Genomic DNA, 22,235 nt, shown 5'->3' on the forward strand with positions numbered 1-22,235 from the left:
TTGGCAAATCACAGCTCATTTATTTCATTTATATAAATATTGTCATGTATCAAAAACAACTGATTGTGGCCCTCTTATTATGGAGGTAAACTAAAACACCTACTGGTAAAGACGATACAAACAGATTTAATAGAGCATTCATTACAATTAACCATCATGAACAATTTAGCTATCTTTTGCCACAACATTTTCTATATGGAATTACAATTCATCACCTCACTTTTGTTATTACATTTAAAGTAATTATACATGATTAAAACATACATTTCTCATGATATTTAAACACAAAAGCTGGTATAGGACATGAAGTTGGTCCTTCATCAATATATATACATTTGTATATGTAACAACAGAAGTTGTGAATATCAAGATATATCAAGAGGATGGGGCTACATGATGATAACAGAATTAGAATAACATGATGTTAACAACAGGATTACAGCAACACAATGCTGATAACAGGGTGCTAAAAACATGACAGGAACAACAAGTCTGATCAGCAGATTTTGATGGGATATCTGAATTGAAGTTAAAATAATTCTGAACTGCATTATATGAGGTAAATCAATTGGAGGTGTTCACAGATATAAATCAATGTGAGTTCTTCACAGATGTAAAGCAATGTGAGGTGTTCACATATGTAAATCAATACGAGGTGTTCACAGATGTAAATCAATGTGAGGTGTTCACAGATGTAAATCAATGTGAGGTGTTCACAGATTCACTAACACTTTAGAAATCTGATAGTTCTGAATATTACATTAATAAATGACGTCAATACCTACCACCCCAAAAAAAACTTTTTGTGCAAGGTTTGTGTGACTAGCCAAAGTCTGTGAATAACATAATTTAGCCATGCAGATTCTTTTTAAGATCCCAGAAAAATATCCCCAAATAAAATTTTGCAGAAAGTAGTTCACAACATGTTTTCTCATAAGCTGGAAAGATTTTGTTTTATTTTAAATTTTTTAAGGCTATCTGCCAAATTAGCCTTACATGGTGTTATTTGGAGATATTTTTCAGCAAAGTTTGCAAAGAGGCTTCAAATGACTAAATTTTGTTATATTCATTAAATGGGACTTCAGCCAAAGTCATAAGTACTACTTCCACTAATACAACTGATGTTGCTCCAGTACAAATGGCATAGGGGTTACATCTGTTTTTAGTATCTAAATCTAACACATACAAAAAATAAGTAGATTTTTTTTTCTACATTGTGTACTGTCAAACACATTCAATTCAATTGCACACTTGAGTATTTCACCAGATATTTCTTACTACATATAAAACTATGATCAGTCGCTAAACTCCCTTTGGTGAAACTTGATTTAGCGCTCCAGTTATTTGGAGGAAGAATTTTAATATAAAAGTAAACTAGGAACTTCTTCAAAATGGTCTTTGGAATGCCCCTACTAAAAGAAGGGGTAGCTTTAATGTCATACAATCATGGTGTGAAACACAGAACAAAAATGTCCATGTATGAATAGTGTAGCAAGTCATTTGTTTCAATGTAAGTGTTTACAAGACATTTTTGCTGTCAAGCAAGACATGAAACAGCCAAATATCATTTGCACATGAAACTACTGAAATTAAAGATGTCTGAGCTTGTGTATTTTTGTTTTACAAAGTGTTTATATTTTCCCACATAATCGTTAATTGTTTCTGGGTTTCTCATGACTTGACAAGTTTACATCAAGAAACAAATGAGCCGTGCAATGAGAAAACCAACATAGTGGCTTTTTAGCCATGTGAAAATCAACCTAGTGGCTTTGTGACCAGCATGGATCCAGACCAGCCTGTGCATCCGCAGTCTGATCAGGATCCATGCTGTTCGCTAATGGTTTCTCTAATTGCAATATGCTTTGAAAGCGAACAGCATGGATCCTGACCAGACTGCATGGATGCACAGGCTGGTCTGGATCCATGCTGGTCGCAAAGCCACTATGTTGATTTTCACATGGTGCCGCTCAAATTATAAATGCTTAAGTGCCATGAATGGCAGTTAGTGGTTTTGGGGTATTTTCTATCGAAATCTTTGAAAGTAACAATTTTCACTGCTTCACTATTGAAAACAAAATTTCTTGACCATGTATAAGTAGAACAATTTTTTTCTGTAATGAAATTTAGTTGTCCTGTGGAAAGTAGCTTGAATGGTCAATAATCTCAATCCCACATACACACCTTCCCTTTTGTAAAATAAAAAAAAATATTTATCTACTTCACTTTCATCTCAAAAACGAAACTGTTTAATTCTTACCCTGCTAAATTTCTATAATGAACTAGCCCATCTTTCAGTTTTGTCAGTGCCATTAACTATTTAAAGGGGTGCATACCAAATAATACTGTTTGGCGAACAGTGCAGATCATGATCAGACTGCATAGATGTGCAGGCTGATCTTGATCTACACTGGTTGCAAAGGCAGAATAAGTCCTGTCCAACATGATAAGGGTTAATAGTTTTCAACCTGAATTTGTATTTGCTATGATTAACTAGTCAGCATAATGAAACTCAGATATGTAATAAGGTATATCTTGAATATAACTGTTAATTTTAATCAACTTTTGGCACTTTTTATAAAAGCATAATATTACAAAATATGCCTCCAAGTAAAATTATACATGGTATTCAAAAAGAACTTATCTGTTGATATAAAATATAATTTTTCCCTTCACTTTCACTTTAAAATTTGCATTTAATCTTGACATTTCCGATTATTACATTTGTATAAAAGTATGGTAATTTAAAGGAGAATCTAAATACAAACAAAAACATGCAATACTGGTTCAAGTCGTAAATTCGGCCACTTTTTGCGGTTTTTCATAAATATTTCTTTCTTTATACAACAGATTTGTACAAAATTTCTACCATATGTGCTTTAACACAAGCAACATTGATTGTTATCATTAACAGCCGTTAACAATATAGTAAACAATGAAACCGCGCTTGAAATATCGGACAGGTTTAGCCTCCACATTTTACCTTCTGGAGGTTGTAAATATTCGGCCACTCTTTAAACATCAAGTTGGTTATATTTTCAAAATTGTCTTGGAAATAAATCGATGCTAAATCAAAATCGTTCTTTTTTCAACAAACTGCATTTTTTTTCAATAGCATACCTCGTGAAAAATATTTGCCAACAGAAATTTTAAAGCGCCAGCCGGTCTTCTCACATCAGCATGACGTAGTTAACTTTTACGTCACTGCTTATTACACATTCTGGTATAAAACTGCTGTAATTGTTACTTTTCGAGGCGTTTTAACGCGAGAGAAAACGTATGTTAACAGAGAGATTCCCGCGCTCACATGCAGTTATAACATTTTTTTTAACATATGCGCATTTCGTGGCAAAGAGTAAACTAGTTACGGCCCCAAAACGGGTAATTCAAAAGGAAATGACGTCAACCTGAAAAAATAACGTAGACTAATCTGCGCATTTCACAGAAATCTAATGATGTTCATTTATCCGTTTTTTTACGCATTTAAAGCTAGAATAGCACTATTCTTTGCATGTTATAACATCTTCAGAATCCCTCGGGCCTCAGCATATTCAAGTGCGGGGTATGACGTCACGCGACCCGCGAGACAAAATATTTGCTGTTTATAGTACACAACTTTAGGTCAGGACAACTTTTTTTCTACTCACCTTAACTTGTTGTTTTTTACCGACTTTTTTGCTAACGCACACGCTTGTGATGACACAGATGCATTTTCAAGCAACTGGCTCAAAAAAAAGCTTTAGAGTGTGTGGCTGAATATTTACGACCTGGCCGAATTTACGACTCGAACCAGTATATCATTAAAAATACTGTCGGTTTCTTACAACTTTTTGTTCATCTGAATAAAAAAAAATTCAGCATTAATTACTGTAACAGCAGTACACTTATAATCACTTGTCAGTTTGTTAAAACTCAACACACTACGCTGTCTAAATTCTATTATTAACTGTAGAAGCTACATGTTTTGATTTATCAAGACTAATATATGTATGATAAATATAAAAATTCAATTACAGTTGAACTTCATTCCAACTCATGGTCAGATGCTGGCAAAATCCCTATATAATGTATAATGCTCAATGGCTCCAACTGCTGATAAGTCAAATTTTTCCAGTCCCTTTGAGTTCGAGCGAACGAGTTTCGACTGCATGTATAAAATTTCATTATAATATTGGCACACTTTATGTGTTCATATTTCACTGTTTTAACACTTTTTTTATGAACTTGTTTAAAGGCTATATTACTATGAGACCAGTCTCAAATCTCTAGCATCCGATTGGTTGATTCTGAGCACAATTTAAAAACTGACCAATGGCTAACTTTCATTCTTTGACTGGTCTCAAAAAAAATACCAGTTTTATAATATTTGACTTCACTGCATTTTAACCCTTACCCTGCTAAATTTCTTTAATGAAATTGTCTACCTTTGAATTTGGACAGTACCATTAACTGTTAAAAGAAGAGACTGACTGAAGGGCGAACAGTGCAGATCATGATCAGACTGCATGGATGTGCAGGCTGAACATGATCTACACTGGTCACACAGGCAGACTCAGTCGTGTCCAGCATGATAAGGGTTAAAAATGAAATCCATGTATATTTGATGATTAATCAATACAACATAATGAAGTGGAATGGTGTAGTTTCTATGGTTTTCTTAGATTTGTGAATCTCAAATCATAGTCCGGCCAGAAGTCGGGGAATAGTTTTGAGCAATCTGGCACCCAGGGATCCAGTAATCTTCTGTTCATTGTTGCAAACCTGTAAAAAAAATTATATTTGTATGATATAAGGCAAGAGTGAAGAATAGTTTTTTAGTAATCGACACATTTTGCGATTTCGATATTATTTATTGATTCTAAATCTATATACCTGTAGCTTATCAGAATTCTGACCCCTCTCAAGTCAACTGGCTACCTTAGAATTTAATACCCAGTGGTATAAAATAAAAGGTAAGTTGTGGTCTCATTCCCAACATACAGGCAAGTCATTCAACTGAAATCTAATCCATTAGTCCCCTTTAAGTAACAAAACTTTTCAAGAGTATACATTCTTATATGTCAATATCAATATTTATAAGGAGTATGAAGTTTGAAACTAATGGTAGGATTATATAGATGCAAAATTTGAAAAAAACCATAATACAAACATAAAGTAAAAACACATATCACTTAACGTTGGAAGCGTTTGAGCAAAATGCTTGACATATCCAGAGTTCTGAGAGATCCAACCAGGGTAAAGATAAGCAAAACAGCTTGGAACCTCATGAATAGTTCCTGTGAGCCCAATGCTCCAACAACTTTTGCTCAAGGAGCATCTTCACTATTATCTCGGGTAACTGTATAAATAATTCATTCAATATGTCAGTTACACGAGTTAAATACTCACTTATTTCCTGTCACCCTAAGTAGAAAGTTCCAATAAGCTGGCCTGAGGTTATGTGGTTCTATAACAGCCTACAAAATAAACAGAGACATGAAATAAGCCATTAACAATTCTTCACTTTGAAGCAACACTCTGTCTGCCTATGAAACAGTCATTCAAACCCTAGTTCTACAGTATCCTTCTATTGTATTGGTTACATCCGAGAAACTCCAGTTATCATAATCTTCTCTATAAACAGTTTAGCCACTCAAAATTACAAGTGAACAACCTTCCTGATAAATGATCAACTGAGATAAGTTCAAAATTCATTTTGAATTTTAACAAACAAACAAAAGCTGTCACAGAAGACAGTGCGCTTGACTATTTTGGTGCTGGATAGTAAAAATAAAGCACATCTGATGAAGCTGAAGCTATCACTGGAGTGTTTAACGACTCCAATGAGGATGACGCTATTGGACAATAGTTTAGGTCCGAGTCAAATGTATATGAAGTAATATTAGAGATAGAATTAAAGTGTATCAAAACATTAATTAAGTATAAAAGGGACATAATTAATGAAATATTTCTGAAACCATGACACCATGTGTCATAAAATGTGGCTAATATTATGGAACAACTATTTTAAGTTTAAATTAACTACACTAAGTAATTACAGAGATTATTTTAAACTGAAATTCTAATTCATTCATTTATTTATTTTGTTGGGTTTAATGTCACACCAACACAATTATAGGTCAAATGGCGACATTCCATCTTTAATGGTGGCGGAAGACCCAAGGTGCCCCTCCGTGCAGTATTTCATCATGAGTAGGCACCTGGGTAGAACCACCGACCTTCCATAAGCCAGCTGGAAGGCTTCCTCACTTGAAGAGCTAGAAAATGCTTTTGTAAAAAAGCGCATGTCTCCCCCAATGCAAAGTCCTATAGGCAAGAAGTCAATAGGGGTCAGGAGCAAAAATCAAAGAGACACTGATGGTTGGCTGCAATAGGGATCATCTACTTGGCATGTCCAGTCATCCCGCTAAATTTCAACACTCCTGGCCTAGTGGTTCTCAAGTCACTGTTCAGGCTCCTGTGACCTTGACCTTTGATCAAAGTGACCTCAAAATAAATAGGGGCCATCTACTCTGCATGTTCAATCATCCTATGAAGTTTCAACATTCTGGGTCAAGTGCTTCTCAAGTTATTGATCAGAACTGGTTATCAATGTTCAGGCCCCTGTGACCTTGACCTTTAACGGAGTGGCCCCAAAAACAATAGGGGTTATTTACTCTGCATGAACAATCATCCTATGAAGTTTCAACATTCTGGGTCGAGAGGTTCTCAAGTTATTGATTGGAAATGGTTTTCCATGTTCAGGCCCCTGTGGCCTTGACCTTTAACAGAGTGACCCTAAAATCGTTAGGGGTCATCTACTCTGCATGACTAATCATCCTATGAAGTTTCATCATTCTGGGTCAAGTGGTTCTCAACTTACTGACCGGAAATGGTTTTCAATGTTCGGGCCCCTGTGACCTTGACCTTTCACAGAGTGACCCCAAAATCGTTAGGGGTCATCTACTCTGCATGACCAATCATCCTATTAAGTTTCAACATTCTGGGTCAAGTGGTTCTCAAGTTATTGACCGGAAATGGTTTTCAATGTTCAGGCCCCTGTGACCTTGACCTTTAATGGAGTGACCCCAAAATCGATAGGGGTCATCTACTTTGCATGTACAATCATCCTATGAAGTTTCAACATTCTGGGTCAAGTGGTTCTCTAGTTATTGATCGGAAATGGTTTTCCATGTTCAGGCCCCTGTGACCTTGACCTTTGATGGAGTGGCCCCAAAATCAATAGGGGTCAATTACTCTTTATGACCAATCATCCTATGAAGTTTCAACATTCAGGGTCAAGTGGTTCTCTAGTTATTGATTGGAAATGGTTTTCCATGTTCAGGCCCCTGTGACCTTGACCTTTGACGGAGTGACCCCAAAATCAATAGGGGTCATCTACTCTTCATGACCAATCATCCTATGAGTTTCAACATTCGGGGTCAAGTGGTTCTCTAGTTACTGATCGGAAATGGTTTTCCATGTTCAGGCCCATGTGACCTTGACCTTTGACGGAGTGACCCCAAAATCAATAGGGGTCATCTACTCTTCATGACCAATCATCCTATGAGTTTCAACATTCGGGGTCAAGTGGTTCTCTAGTTACTGATCGGAAATGGTTTTCAATGTTCAGGCCCCTGTGACCTTGACCTTTGACGGAGTGACCCCAAAATCAATAGGGGTCATCTACTCTTCATGACCAATCATCCTATGAAGTTTCAACATTCGGGGTCAAGTGGTTCTCTAGTTATTGATCGGAAATGGTTTTCAATGTTCAGGCCCCTGTTACCTTGACCTTTGACGGAGTGACCCCAAAATCAATAGGGGTCATCTACTCTTCATGACCAATCATCCTATGAAGTTTCAACATTCGGGGTCAAGTGGTTCTCTAGTTATTGATCGGAAATGGTTTTCAATGTTCAGGCCCCTGTGACCTTGACCTTTGACGGAGTGACCCCAAAAACAATAGGGGTCGTCTACTCCAGCAGCCCTACAACCCTATGAAGTTTGAAGGTTCTAGGTCAAATGGTTCTCCAGTTATTGCTCGGAAATGAAGTGTGACGTACGGACGGACGGACAGACGGACAGGGAAAAAATAATATGTCTCCTGGGGGAGACATAATTAAATGGCCCCAAGTGAGACTCGAGCCGACATCTATCAGGGTCAAGTGATTTGAAGTCGGTGACCTTAATCACTCGGCCAAAAAGTAAAGGGGGAACAATTCATGAAATATAGGTGCCAGAGTTATGGCCCTTGTGTCATGTAATGTTGGTGATAATGAGGAATAACTATTTTAAGTTTGAAATAAATTAGTTTGTTTGTTTTGGGTTTAACGCCGTTTTTCAACAGTATTTCAGTCATGTAACGGCGGGCAGTTAACTTAACCAGTGTTTCTGGATTCTGTACCAGTACAGACCTGTTCTCCACAAGTAACTGCCAACTTCCCCACATGAATCAGAGGTGGAGGACTAATGATTTCAAACACAATGTCGTTTATCAAATAGTCCTGGAGAACATACGCCCAGCCCGAGGAACGAACTCACGACCCCGCGATCCGCAGACCGACGCTCTACCTACTGAGCTAAGCGGGCGGGTTTGAAATAAATTAATCAGGTCATAACGGAGACAAAGTAAACGTGCATCAAAAGTTTAACCAAGGTGTGGATGCAGATGCCGGGGCGGGTAGGACAGCTCTCCATATACTTTGTACAGTCGAGCTAAAATTGCATGTTCAAATGGACAATATAATTATGATCAATAAGACAGACTTATTACTGTTTTTTTTAAATAGGTACAGTTAAACTATAACTTAAATAATTCATACACTTTTAGGAGTGGTAATCAGAAGTAGAAACTTACAGCATGGAAGACTAAGGCAGTTGAAATGCTATAGATGATGATATCTGCACATTGTATATATGGCACCTTCCCACTGGCTATACCTTTGAAATACAACATCTGAAATGAAGAAATAGTTAGTGGTCATTTTATTTGTATAGAGAAATATGTACAACTTCTACAGCAGAGATATTGCGTAACATTCTTCCCCAAAAGAACAAGTGCATATATCTAAATGCAAAGCTAATGATGTTTTTGTTACATATGCCTTTACTTAAAAGAAACAATATAAAGCAGAACCATATTTCAACACATCAAAACAATACAATGACGTAATACACTTGCGGAATAATTTCACGAGGGTGTTACCAACACATATTGATGAGATATGTTAAAACATGCACATATTTACCTCTGCTAGTTTGGCAGCTGTGTATAGTGCTATAGTTTGGCTTTTATAGAACAACATCGACCATCCAGCCAGAAATCCCGCTACCATCCCGTGTAATGCTTCATCCTTCTCACGTATCCAGCGTAACAAACAATTCACTGCCTATAATACATACATGGAAAATGACCATTATCTGACACAGATGGTATAGGTATATAGAATCTAATAAGAAGTTTTCATTAAGTGTAGTCCTAAAATGATTCAAAACTATTATTTAGTCTTATTTTTCATAATGACTAATGGAAAAGATGCTGACAAACCTTGTCTAAATTTGTATTCTACCTATTCTTTCACCAATCTGATAGAAAAACTTAGGTTTGTGGTTAATTGGTAAGGATGTATTGAAAAAAACACATTAAAATGAAACTTTCAAAGTTGTCTAACTGGACTCCCAACAAACTGTTTAAAGGTTAAGATCCTAGAAGTGTGAAATCTGACCAATCCTCACAGTCTCTAACTTGGGCGCAAGCACTTATAAAAACTGTTCACCTCAGAATCTGTCAAAATATTTTCTAAAGTGTGTCGAAAATACAAGAAAGTAATTTCCCTATGCCTGAGAAAGTTTGAACTTTGCTAGTACTGACTAGCAATCTGGTAGCTAATGGTTTTATTTCATGTATGGGTGAGCAACTGTTTTGAACCACCATAGGCGAGTACCAGGGTAGAACCATTAAGAGAGTGCCAAGGAAGTATTAGGGTAAACAACAATCCTACCCCAAGTCAGCTTGATGTCTTCCTCACATAATGGCCCACTGAGGAGAGAGGCAATCAATTTGAAATTGAAGTCAGCAAAATAAACCAATCGACCTTACAGTCCTGTTTATGTTTGGTCACCTCATTAGGTAGGACAATGTAGTAAGCACTGATACAGACAATATATACTTACTCTATAAATGCCAACAAAACTTGCTAAGAAGGCACCAAGTTGAAGGTTGTTTTTATGGACTAGAGCCTTTATCACAGACTTAGGTTGTTTGAACACACGACTCAGTGAACTGACAACTTTAATTGCTCCCTGGACTGCATAACCTATACCAAACATTCGTAAAGATCCCTGAAAAATAAAACAATGTAAAATTGCAATATACTTCTGCTTAATGAAGCATCACTCTTCTTCAAATGTATTCAATGAACAAACTATAGTTGTCTCCCTTTAATCAAAGGTCGGATTTTTCTTCAGTTTTCTTCCTAATTCTTGTCACAAGGCTCAAAACACGATGTTACAAAACATGCAGTTTGGAAATAAAACTGTGTTGTGAAAAAAGTTAAAGCATGGTTAATAACTGGTCTAATTCTCCAACAGCCTTTCTGAAGGCAAAAACAGAATAATTTTAAACGAAACTAGAACTGTCACAGGAGTGACTCATACCCCCACCATACGGTCTTGTCACAGAAGAATGGCAACCATAAGAAATCTTAAAAATACTTAGTCTTTGGAGTACTTCATCCTGGGCTTCCACATATAAGTAATACTAGTATAATACTAGTATAGTAATACTAGTAAATATATTAAATCTCTAATATTAGAGATACACTAAAAGTGAATACAAAAAAGTGTCTTACCGACCCATGTTTTCACAGAAAAATGTATTTACTTTTTACATAGGACTTATAATAAAAAAGTTATAAAATACCTAAAATATTGAAAATCTAAAGATAGGATTTCTAAAAATAGACTAATTCCTGGAATTTAAGGGGAAGAAACTCGGTACAAAAGTTAAAAAAAGGTTACTTCCCTTTGGCTCTAAGCCAATCAGAATGAGATATAGTGAAAATATATCAAAATTAACCTTAAATTCTAGGTAAAAGGGGACACAATTCAAGAAACAAGAGGACCATGATGGTCCTGAATCGCTCACCTATCCCAACATGACCCAGTGTTGAACTGAGTATGACCTAGTTATTTCTATTATTTGACATAGTGACCTAGTTTTTGAGCACATGTGACCTAGATATCATCAAGATAAAAAATTCTGACCAATTTTCATGAAGATCCATTGAAAAATATGACCTCTAGAGAGGTCACAACGTTTTTCTATTATTTGACCTAACGACCTAGTTTTTGAAGGCATCTGACCCACCTTTAAACTTGACCTAGATATCATCAAGGTGAACATTCTCATCAATTTTCATGAAGATCTCCTGAAAAATATGGCCTCTAGAGAGGTCACAAGGTTTTTCTATTTTTCGACCTATTGACCTAGCTTTTGACCGCACATGACCCAGTTACGAACTTGACCTAGATATCATCAAGCTAAACATTTTCACCAATTTTCATGAAGATCCATTGAGAAATATGGCCTCTAGAGACATCACAAGATTTTTCTATTTTTAGACCTACTGACCTAGTTTTTGACCGCACATAACCCAGTTTCGAACTTGAACTAGATATCATCAAGGTCAACATTCTGACCAATTTTCATGAAGATCTCTTGAAAAATATGGCCTCTAAAGAGGTCACAAGGTTTTTCTATTTTTAGATCTACTAACCTAGTTATTGACCGCACGAGACCCAGTTTCGAACTTGACCTAAATATCATCAAGATGAACATTCTGACCAATTTTCATAAAGATCCCATGAAATATATGGCCTCTAGAGAGGTCACAAAGTTTTTCTATTTTCAGACCTACTGACCTAGTTTTTGACCGTACGTGACCCAGTTTCAAACTTGACCTAGATATCATATAGTGAACATTCTGACCATTTTTCATGAAGATCCATTGAGAAATATGGCCTCTAGAGACATACATGTGATCTCCCGCGCGGGAGGGTCAAAATCCCGATTTTTTCACCTTGCCTCCCGTCTCCAGACCAAAACCATAATTCTCCCGCTTTTCCAAAAAAAATCAAAAAAAAAAAAAAAAAAAAATCGGGATTATGACTGGGTTGATAATTACCGAGGAGTGCCAAACATGTTTACACAGTTAATCAAAGTGTCAAGGACTGTTGTGTATTATACATGTTTGACACACATGTAGCTGGAGAAAAGAGTTGTTTTTCACAGGTGAATTTTGATAACATGATTGTTTGTTTGTTTGTTTTGATAAGGGATTAGTCAAGCTGGGCCTTTTCCACCTGTCTCACGGGGCCTAATATCGGTCCATTCTCAATGCCAATTAGGCTCCATTTTTACCGATTTGAAGCAAAAAACTCCCAGTCATAAGAAATAATTCCCAGCTGAAATGATTTTTTGATTATTCAAAGAAAAGTTTTGTTCGATAATAAAATCACATAAATGACTGTTGGAAAAACCAACCCATTACTATTTTTAGAAAATGAATGTTATTTCCCCTTATGCAGTTACGCCATTTTCTTCCAATGTTTACCAAATTAATTTGCTAATAAAATCGGACTTATTTCATTGAAAAATGAATGAAAACAAGCACTCACTGATTTGATAACATGAATCTACATTATTTTGGTAAAGGTAAATACATGTTGATGCATTTCTGTTTTCTGTTTTTCATGTCAAAATCATTAATGATCAGCATTTTTATACGAAAGTGGGTGGGGTAAGGAATTAATTTATGAGTTTTGTTCAGACCAATTTAGAGCTTCGTTTTTTCAGTCCGCGAGTAGAATAATGTTAATGCATGTTCACCACCATTTCAGACCTAAATTGAGACTTTGATTCTACAAATTTAATCTGTTAAGAAAGTTTAAAGTTAGAACAAGAGGGAGCTTCTGTAAGACAGCATGCTCGACTTTTCTCAGGGATTGAGTCTGAATTAAAGCTATGCCAGAAAAAGGGGCAATTAAAGCTTTGCCAGTAAAAGGGGCATAATAGTCAAAAGATTTGAATGTAACCGAGATATTGGACATTATTTAAAACTTTAACAAAGAAATGTAAGTTAAAATGTGGCATAACTCTGTCAAAAATCAAGAGTTATGAGGATTGTTTCTTCTGGTGTAGACTTATGCGTTATTGTGTGGCCTAAAGTGTTGGATTTTGTCTCTAAATTTTGTGTCCGCGTGCTTAATTTATGTCGATAAAAAACCTCCAGTTTTGAGACCCCAACTCCAGCTGAAAAATGGCAAACCTCCAGTTTTTGGATTCTGAACTTATCACATGTATGTAGAGAGGTCACAAGGTTTTTCTATTTTTAGACCTACTGACCTAGTTTTTGACCCCACGTGACCCAGTTTCGAACTTGACCTAGGTATCATCAAGCTGAACATTCTGACCAATATTCATGAAGATCTCATGAAAAATATGGTCTCTAGAGAGGTCACAAGGTTTTTCTATTTTTAGACCTAGTGACCTAGTTTTTGACCCCACGTGACCCAGTTTCGAACTTGACCTAGGTATCATCAAGGTGAACATTCTGACCAATATTCATGAAGATCTCATGAAAAATATGGCCTCTAGAGAGGTCACAAGGTTTTTCTATTTTTAAACCTACTGACCTAGTTTTTGACCCCACGTGACCCAGTTTCGAACTTGACCTAGATATCATCAAGGTGAACATTCTGACCAATTTACATGAAGATCTCATGAAAAATATGGCCTCTAGAGAGGTCACAAGGTTTTTCTATTTTTAGATCTACTGACCTAGTTTTTGACCGCACCTGACCCAGTTTTGAACCTGACCTAGATATCATCAAGATGAACATTCTGACCAACTTTCATAAAGATCCCATGAAAAATGTGACCTCTAGAGTGGTCACAAGCAAAAGTTTACGGACGGACGGACGGACGACGGACGACGGACGCCACGCGATCACAAAAGCTCACCTTGTCACTTTGTGACAGGTGAGCTAAAAATAGTGTCACAGTTATGCACCTTGTGTCACATGATGTGGGTGATGAGGTGGAACATCTATTTTAAGTCTGAATCAAATCCATTCAGTAGTAACTGAGATATAGTGAAAATACATCAAAATTAACCTTAAATTCTAAGTAAAAAGGGGCATAATTCATGAAAAATTGGTGTCAGAGTTATGCACCTTGTCTCACATGATGTGGGTGATGAGGTGGAACATCTATTTTAAGTTTGCATCAAATTCATTTTGTAATAACTGAGATAGAGTGAAAATACATCAAAATCAACCTAAATTTAATGTAAAAGGGGACATAATTCATAAAAAATTATGTCAGAGTTAAGCACCTTATGTCACATGATCTGGGTGATGAGGTGGAACAACTATTTTAAGTCTGAATCAAATCCATTTAGTAATAACTGAGATATAGTGAAAATACAACAAAATTAACCTTAAATTCTAAGTAAAAGGGGACATAATTCATGAAAACTTGGTGTCAGAGTTATGCAACTTGTGTCACATGATGTGGGCACATGATGTGGGTGATGAAGTGGAACATCTATTTTAAGTTTGAATCAAATCCATTCAGTAGTAACTGAGATATAGTGAAAATACATCAAAATCAACCTTAAATTCTAAGTAAAAAGGGGCATAATTCATAAAAAATTGGTGTCAGAGTTATGTACCTTGTGTCACATGATGTGGGTGGTGAGGTGGAACATCTATTTTAAGTTTGAATCAAATCCACTAAGTAATAATTGAGATATAGTGAAAATACAACAAAATTAACCTTAAATTCTAAGAAAAAGGGGACATAATTCATGAAAACTTGGTGTCAAGAGTTATGCACCTTGTGTCAAATGATGTGGATGATTAGGTGGAACATGTATTTTAAGTTTGAATCAAATCCATTTGGTAATAAATGAGATAATAGATTTCGGGACGCGACGGGACGGGACGGGACGCGACGCGACAAAACTGACTCCTATATACCCCCCTCAAACATGTTTGGTGGGGGTATAATCAGACTACATAAAACTTTACTTAAATTGCTAAAAGGCAAATATTGCACAAGCTGAAATAAGTTACTGTACTTTCTTTTTTTTTTTTTTTTTTTTTAAAAATTAAAAATTGTCCACATTATGGCTGTACCAATATATCCAAAAAATTCAGTACAATTACAAATTTCTAAAAATATTTGCATTCTACAATCTGACTGACACTAGTAAATTGATGATACTGTGATATATAAGGAAGGATGTGTACTACAATTAAATCACAATTTCATATTTACAAACACAAAAAGACAATCAAATAACAATTATCATGCTGGACACGGTTGATTCTGCCTTTGCGACCAGTGCAGCTCAAGATCAGCCTGCACACCTGTGCAGTCTGATCATGATCTACACTGTTTGCCATTCAGTCAGTATTCTTTTGGTATGCATCCCCTTTGAAAAGTTAATGGTACTGTCCAAACTGAAAGATGGACAAGTTCATTATAGAAATTTAGCAAGATAAGGGTGAAAAGATACATAACCAGGAATTATTATCTTGTCATACTGCAAATTCGGTCTTGTACGAGTACTCAAGGGTCCAGAAATTGAGCTGGGTAACATTGCTACCAGGGTTTTAATGAATACCATGGTACATTTGCTCTATGATCATATATTTGTCTTTTGGAGGAGAGAATTTATTATGCATTGGTCAAACAAGTGAATGAAGTATTGCCATGCAAGTCCTCTACTGGAAGGCATCTAAATTTCTCTACTGCAGTATAACATAATGAACTGATATCTGTCAATGACGTATAAACAATATTGTACTATATATACAATCTATATAAGTCCAAACAAAACTCTTTACCAGGTTGAGATAGGTCGAAATACACCTAAAAATTGGATGTAACATGCATTTTGTACCATAGAAAAGTGGTCATATATGCATGAAGAAGAAATGCTAAAGACAAAGTCATTCTAGTATCTGACCTTTGGCCTCTAATAGTGACCTTAGACCTACGGACCTTTTTGTTGCGCATGACACTCCATCTAATGATGGTGAACATTTGTGCCAAGTAATATTAAAATCCCTTTAAGGATTGTTGAGTTACAGACTGGACAAGAAAAAATCCCTTTTGGCCTTTGACTTCCAAGTGCGACCTTGACCTTTCAGCTAAGGGTCCGTGTTTTGCGCATGCCAGGGAAATATTTGTGCCAACTGATATTTAAATCTTGTTTTCATGACAAAGTCTTAGACTGGACAGGAAAAAGATCCTATTGACCTTTGATCTCCAAGAGTGATCTTAACCTTTAAGCTAGGGCTCTGGGTTTTGCGCAAGACATGTCGTCTCATCATGAGGAACATTAATGCCAAAAAATATTGTAATCCCTTGATGGACCACAGATTTCTGGACCAGACACCAAACAGATCCTGTTCATGCCATGTTAACACTTGACTGCCAAGTGTGACCTTGACCTTTGAGCTAGGGGTCTGGAAGTTATGCATGGCATGTTGTCCTATTATGGGGTACATTTGTGCCAAGTAATATTAAAATTCCTTCATGGATGGCAGAGTTATGGACCCGACAGGAAAAAACAACCTGTTGACCTTGACCTCCAACTGTGACCTTGACCTTTGAGCTAGGGATCCGGGTTTTGCGCATGGCATGTCATCTTATCATGTTGAACATTTGTGCCAAGTAATATTAAAATCCTTCAATGAATGACAGTGTTATGGACCAGTCATGAAATTGCAGACAGAAGGAAAGAATGACAGACGGATGGAAAAGAGCATTCCTATAGTCCCCGAAACTGGTTTTCAACCAGTAGGGGACTAATAACATGAATATACATATCTATGTAATGGACATAGTGAATATATACACTACTGCATGGAATTAATCTGTGGGAATGTCTTGTTCTGGAATTTATGTTTTACTGAATATTTGTACAGAGGAAACTTACTTCTAAAACATAATACACACAACCATATTTATGCTTGCATAAGGCATGTTTGGGACATATTTTCAGCCATCTGACCACTGGTTGGTAAGGCAACTTCCGATTGGCTATCACAGAGGTACGGTTATGAAGTGAATCATTCCTATTCATGTCAGTATCTTCATCATTTTGATCGCTTGGAAGGTTTTCTTCAATTGCTGGCATTTCATCAGAACCAAATAATTTTCTGAAAAAAAGATTGGAAAAAACAATCTTACATAGGCAACCATGCCAGATATCACAATGATTTACAGTCACCTGTCATAAAATTCATTTGATTTATAATCTTCTCATTTGTGATAATCAGTTAAAAAGATATCAAAGTATTTTTTACTGACTTGTTTGTTGTTTGTTCTTGGGTTTAAAGTCAACAGTATTTTAGTTATACATGGAATTCAGTTTACCTAACTAGACTTACTCGATTCCAAACTGTGCAACCTTCAACTATAATTAGAGGTGGAGGTCACTGGAAGACAACTGATCTTTGACCTAATCAGGGCAATCTTGTAAAGAACCTCAGACTCCATGCTATAGCCTCTTAACTACAAGTTGCCCATTTCATCTATTCATCTGTCCACTTTTAAATGAAGATCACTAATTTGGCAGAACTGCATAAGTACAGAACTGTTTCTATGTAAATCATGGACCTAGTTATACCAGGACTGTTTACTGGAATAAACCTCCTTTTCTCACCAAGGGATTAAGACAGCCTAATGTTACAGGAATGAATATCCTTTTTTCTGCTGCCATGGGTATATTTCATTATGCCACAAATCATAAACTGCATAAAAACCTGCCATAAAACTACATTTCTGAAGAGAACTGAATGTCCAGAAAGCCATAAAATACAATTAACCAAACCAAAGAAGAATATTCTAAAAAGGTTGCATGAACTCTCAGACCTTCTGACAGTTTCATTGCCAGCTGACAAGTTAATTGATAAAATCTGCAGGGGATTTCTGCAGTGTCAGAAATAATTAACAAGCATCTACAAGAGCTCAAGTCAATTACCAAGCACCTAGCTGAAGTAGATTTCCAATTATCAAACACCTACATGAAGTAGAAGAAAAATGAACAGGCTTCTCTTTGACAGGATGAACATGCTACCAGCAGTCAGCAATGCTTAGTTAAAAATCACCAAACCAAATCCAGTGGTAGACAGGTATATTTTGCCTTGACTTACTTATGTTATCTTTTTTTCTATCTGAACATACATCTTTTACTGGCAACAAACAAATGCTCGCAAACAGCTAGAACACAAGACTTCCAACCAGAGGTTGCATATCTAAAACTGGGCCAAAGCATATGGCCTCCTTGATGTGTCTGAATGCTTATGATTCATGGCTACTTGCAAAGAACAGTTTCAACACCAGTAATGTCAGGAATACTGGTCAGGTGAACTGATGTGAATACATATCTGAAATACTATCAAAAAACAACCTATAATACAAACCAGCCATGATGACCCTATATCACTCACCTGACTCAAATGGGTACATGATGCTTACAGATTAACATTATGATATACGAAAGGTGAATATGGTTGAAAATCAGGAAGAAATATGAGTAATTAGTAGCACTGCATATAGCTGGCTAAATTGTATTTGAGAAAGTCATCACAATTTGTACTATATAAAACTAGAATGTGTCTGTAGGACACAGGGTGTGCCCCCACTGGTACATCTGTCACAAATACGGGGCAATAATTAAAATGTTTGCAGTCTTTAGGGGGTTACAGCCTCAACAAACATTTTATTTATAAAGGATTCATTATTCTAGGCCATATACTTTTTGAGCTATGAGCATCACAAACAAAAAAAATCTACCATTTTGACTATTTCAAGGGCTGTAACTGTGTAATTAGCATTAAAATCTCAAGAAGAATGCCAAGTGTGCAAGGTCACATTATGGTAAAGATTCATGCAAGGTTTCATCAATTTACAACAAATACTTTCTCAGAGCAAGGCACATCATTAGATTTTTGACTGCTTCTGGGGCCGTAACTTTGGAAATAGGAGGCTGAGCTAGATGAAAAATAAGAGGTGTGCAAGTTTATATCATGATAAAGACGAATGCAAGTTTTCATCAACTCAAATGAAATACTTTATAAGCGAGGCGTGTCGCAAGGTGAAAATGTGCATTTTTGACTATTTCAGGGGCCATAACTCTGGAAATTGGGGGCAGAGCCAAACGAAAAATAGGAGGTGCGCAAGTTCATATAATGAAGACTCATGCAAGAATTCGTTAATTTATATCAAACATTCAAAAGTATGTAAAACAGAAGTTTTCAAAACAAATAAAGTAATTTTGGACCTTTCAACTGATGGATGTAAATGGATGTAAATGTCAGTTGAATATAACCATAAACTCTACAAAAATATGTATATTTAAATGTTCCATGGGCAATTACCTACCAGTTAATATGTCTACTAAAAGACAGATCCATCTTTTTTAATAAAACAATTTACACAAAATAATCTAAGCATTAGACGATGAACAGACTGGAAAACTATCTTTATCTGCTGTCTACAATGGGTTGATTTTTTGCATGAAAAACCCACACCATACAACAATGTCATGTCTAGTATTTCCACATAAATTTCAAAATTTTCTACAATTAATTTTTGGCAAATTTTAATTAATTGGCTTTTTTTGTTCATGAAGGATGAGTTTAGTGTTCTCTGCAAATGTTTTCTATAGGCCTGTTTTTGCCACGGTTAATAAAATACGCTGAATGCACGATGCAGCCTGCATGCAGTTTTTCAGTGGAGGAATTTTGAAAACTATGCACAGCTACAGTTATTTATCAATCAATGTCACAGTAAACTGGTCTGGTTTTTATTTTCTTGCACAAAGAAATACTTTGTTTCTACAGATAATATTTCTTCAGACTTCTTACGTCATCATAAAACTTGTTGTTTACGCCATTAAAAAAATCATAAAAATTTGTTGTTAAAACTACAATAAAAAAAAGTCTTAAAATTTTACCTACAGAGAAAGTCAAACGTTTTCTCAAAACCAAGAAGCCCAAATGGGCCTAAGTCGCTCGCATGGGGAGGACCATGACCTTTAGACCTTGCATCTGAGCAAGTTTGGTGAACATCCAGTTAGCAGTTCAGTTAAGGTTTGTTTTTTTTTTTTTTTTAAATCTATTTTTGCCGTGGCAGCCCCTTAAACAGACCTTAGATGATCTAAGCTTTTAAACAAATTTGATAGAGGACCTTACAAGGATGCTACAGGCCAAGTTGGTGAAGACCTATCCAGTTGTTCATTAGGAGTTGTTTACAGATGTATTTTACAATTTAAAACTCTGAAATCTGAGAGAGAACCAGAGCAGAATGCTAGACACAAAGTTTGGTGATGATGATGATAATAAGTTGTTTAAAGGTTGTTTCTTATTCTTAGCCGAAGCCACCCTCAAGGCGAAGTGCTCCCATTTTAAAAACATTTGGGAGAAGACTTAATAATGTTGCTACAGACCAAGTTTCAATACAATCCATCAAGAGATTCATAATAAGTTGTTGTTTAGAGAGTAGTTATATTTTCAGCTCTAGGATTCATACAGAATAACCAAGCAAACATTTAAAGACTTCTTTAGGAATGTTTCTAATTATTTTCAAGCACTTAACTTTTCTATGCTTCTATGAATACCTAATGAGCAGTGTGCCAATTCCACAAGATGTCATCTTTCAAAACAAGTTTTGCAGGTAAGAAACATACTGTCATAGGCTGGCCAGGACAAGTGAATATTATTTACCTTGACATGACTGGCTATACCTTGTGGACAATATCCGTATTTTATGAGTAAACACAGTCAGTCCAAAGTTAAGTTTTTTTTGTTTTGCTTTGGGTTTAACACCGTTTTTCAACAGTATTTCAGTCATGTAACATCAGGCAGTTAACCTAACCAGTGTTCCTGGATTCTGTACCAGTACAAACCTGTTCTCCGCAAGTAACTGCCAACTTCCCCACATGAATCAGAGGTGGAGGACGAATGATTTTAGGCACAATGTCTTTTATGAAATTGTCATGGAGAAAACACTCACTGCCCGGGATCAAACTTGCGACCCCGCGATCTGTAGACCAAAGCTCTCCCTACTGAGCTAAGAACTGCCATATTAGGAACCAGCATTTTTGCCCCACTGTTCAAAGTCATCATGGGAAAACTTGCCCCACCCCTTGTTGCCCATGTTTTTTAACAAAACAGAATGATTTAAAGGAATTTGGCAAAGGATCACCAAAGGAAGAAGAAATTATCACTATTATTCTGAGATATTACTTCACAAAAGGGTCAGCAGTTTCTGAGAAGACTTTTAAAGTTTTCATTTTGGCTGCCATGGCTTCAGATCTGCATGTATGACCCAAATTTGAATGAATCTGAAACGGGACCACCCAAGGAACATGTGAAGTTTGGTTGAAATTGGCTGCTTGACTTACAAGGAGTTTGTCTTCAAACAAACTGTTGACAACAGAAAACAGATATATGGTGGTTACATATAATGACTGACATCCAACGATTCTTAAATCTCACAATGAGCACACTTCATGATCAGGTGAGCTCATAATATAAGAAAATATTTTCTGTTCATCTTCCCCAAGAAAGATCTTACCTCAGCAAGAAAAGGTCCCAAAAAAAATTTGCATTTAGTCTTCTAATAATACTAGGAAATAGTAGAAAGGGGCCATTGTAACAGGCACAACTTTATATTGCCAAAACTTGTGATTTTGCTTGTAACAAAAATCGTAACCTAAATACCCTTACTTTGTGATCTTTACCTTGAGATACAGTCAAACTATGTCTGCTCGACATGACAGACAAGCAAAATTTGTTCGCATTATTGGTAGTTCCAGCAATCGAAAAATGTGCATTAAATAGATGTTTTACCAGACCTCATGATGAGTTCAAGTGAAGGTTGGTGTATGAATAATCAGAGAAAGTTTGACTTCATGGTTGACACACATTCTCATCATGTCAAACATTTATGGAATCCCTTAAATTATTCGAGAAAACTACAGCTGATTGATGAAATGTTTCAGACAAAGGAAAAGACTAGCAATCAAATGGACAGTTGCCTCCCTTCGATCTCATAGAAATGCTTAAATTTGACTCACTTAAATATGGACAAGGTTCCATCTGGAAGTCCACTGGTTTTCCTGAAAATAGAAAAAGAATAGTTTCAGTCGTCTTTAACCTTTAGCTTGCTGGCG

General features: G+C 36.2%; 1 protein-coding gene across 3 annotated transcripts in view; it reads right to left on the reverse strand.

The window, feature by feature from the left end:
- Positions 1-22,235, reverse strand: part of LOC123551774 (transmembrane protein 135-like) — a 146,677-nt gene continuing 124,442 nt past the window's right edge. For all 3 annotated transcript variants that reach the window (XM_045340968.2, XM_045340966.2, XM_045340967.2), the window contains 7 exons: positions 22,140-22,181; positions 16,992-17,214; positions 10,153-10,320; positions 9,228-9,368; positions 8,837-8,935; positions 5,386-5,453; positions 1-4,758 (listed from right to left, as the gene is read on the reverse strand). In XM_045340968.2, the coding sequence (XP_045196903.2) occupies positions 4,644-4,758; positions 5,386-5,453; positions 8,837-8,935; positions 9,228-9,368; positions 10,153-10,320; positions 16,992-17,214; positions 22,140-22,181 (856 nt within the window). In that variant the 3' untranslated portion in view covers positions 1-4,643. The remainder of the gene's footprint in view (positions 4,759-5,385; positions 5,454-8,836; positions 8,936-9,227; positions 9,369-10,152; positions 10,321-16,991; positions 17,215-22,139; positions 22,182-22,235) is intronic.

The sequence above is a fragment of the Mercenaria mercenaria genome, chromosome 4 (assembly GCF_021730395.1).
Source record: "Mercenaria mercenaria strain notata chromosome 4, MADL_Memer_1, whole genome shotgun sequence".
Lineage (NCBI taxonomy): Eukaryota > Metazoa > Mollusca > Bivalvia > Venerida > Veneridae > Mercenaria > Mercenaria mercenaria.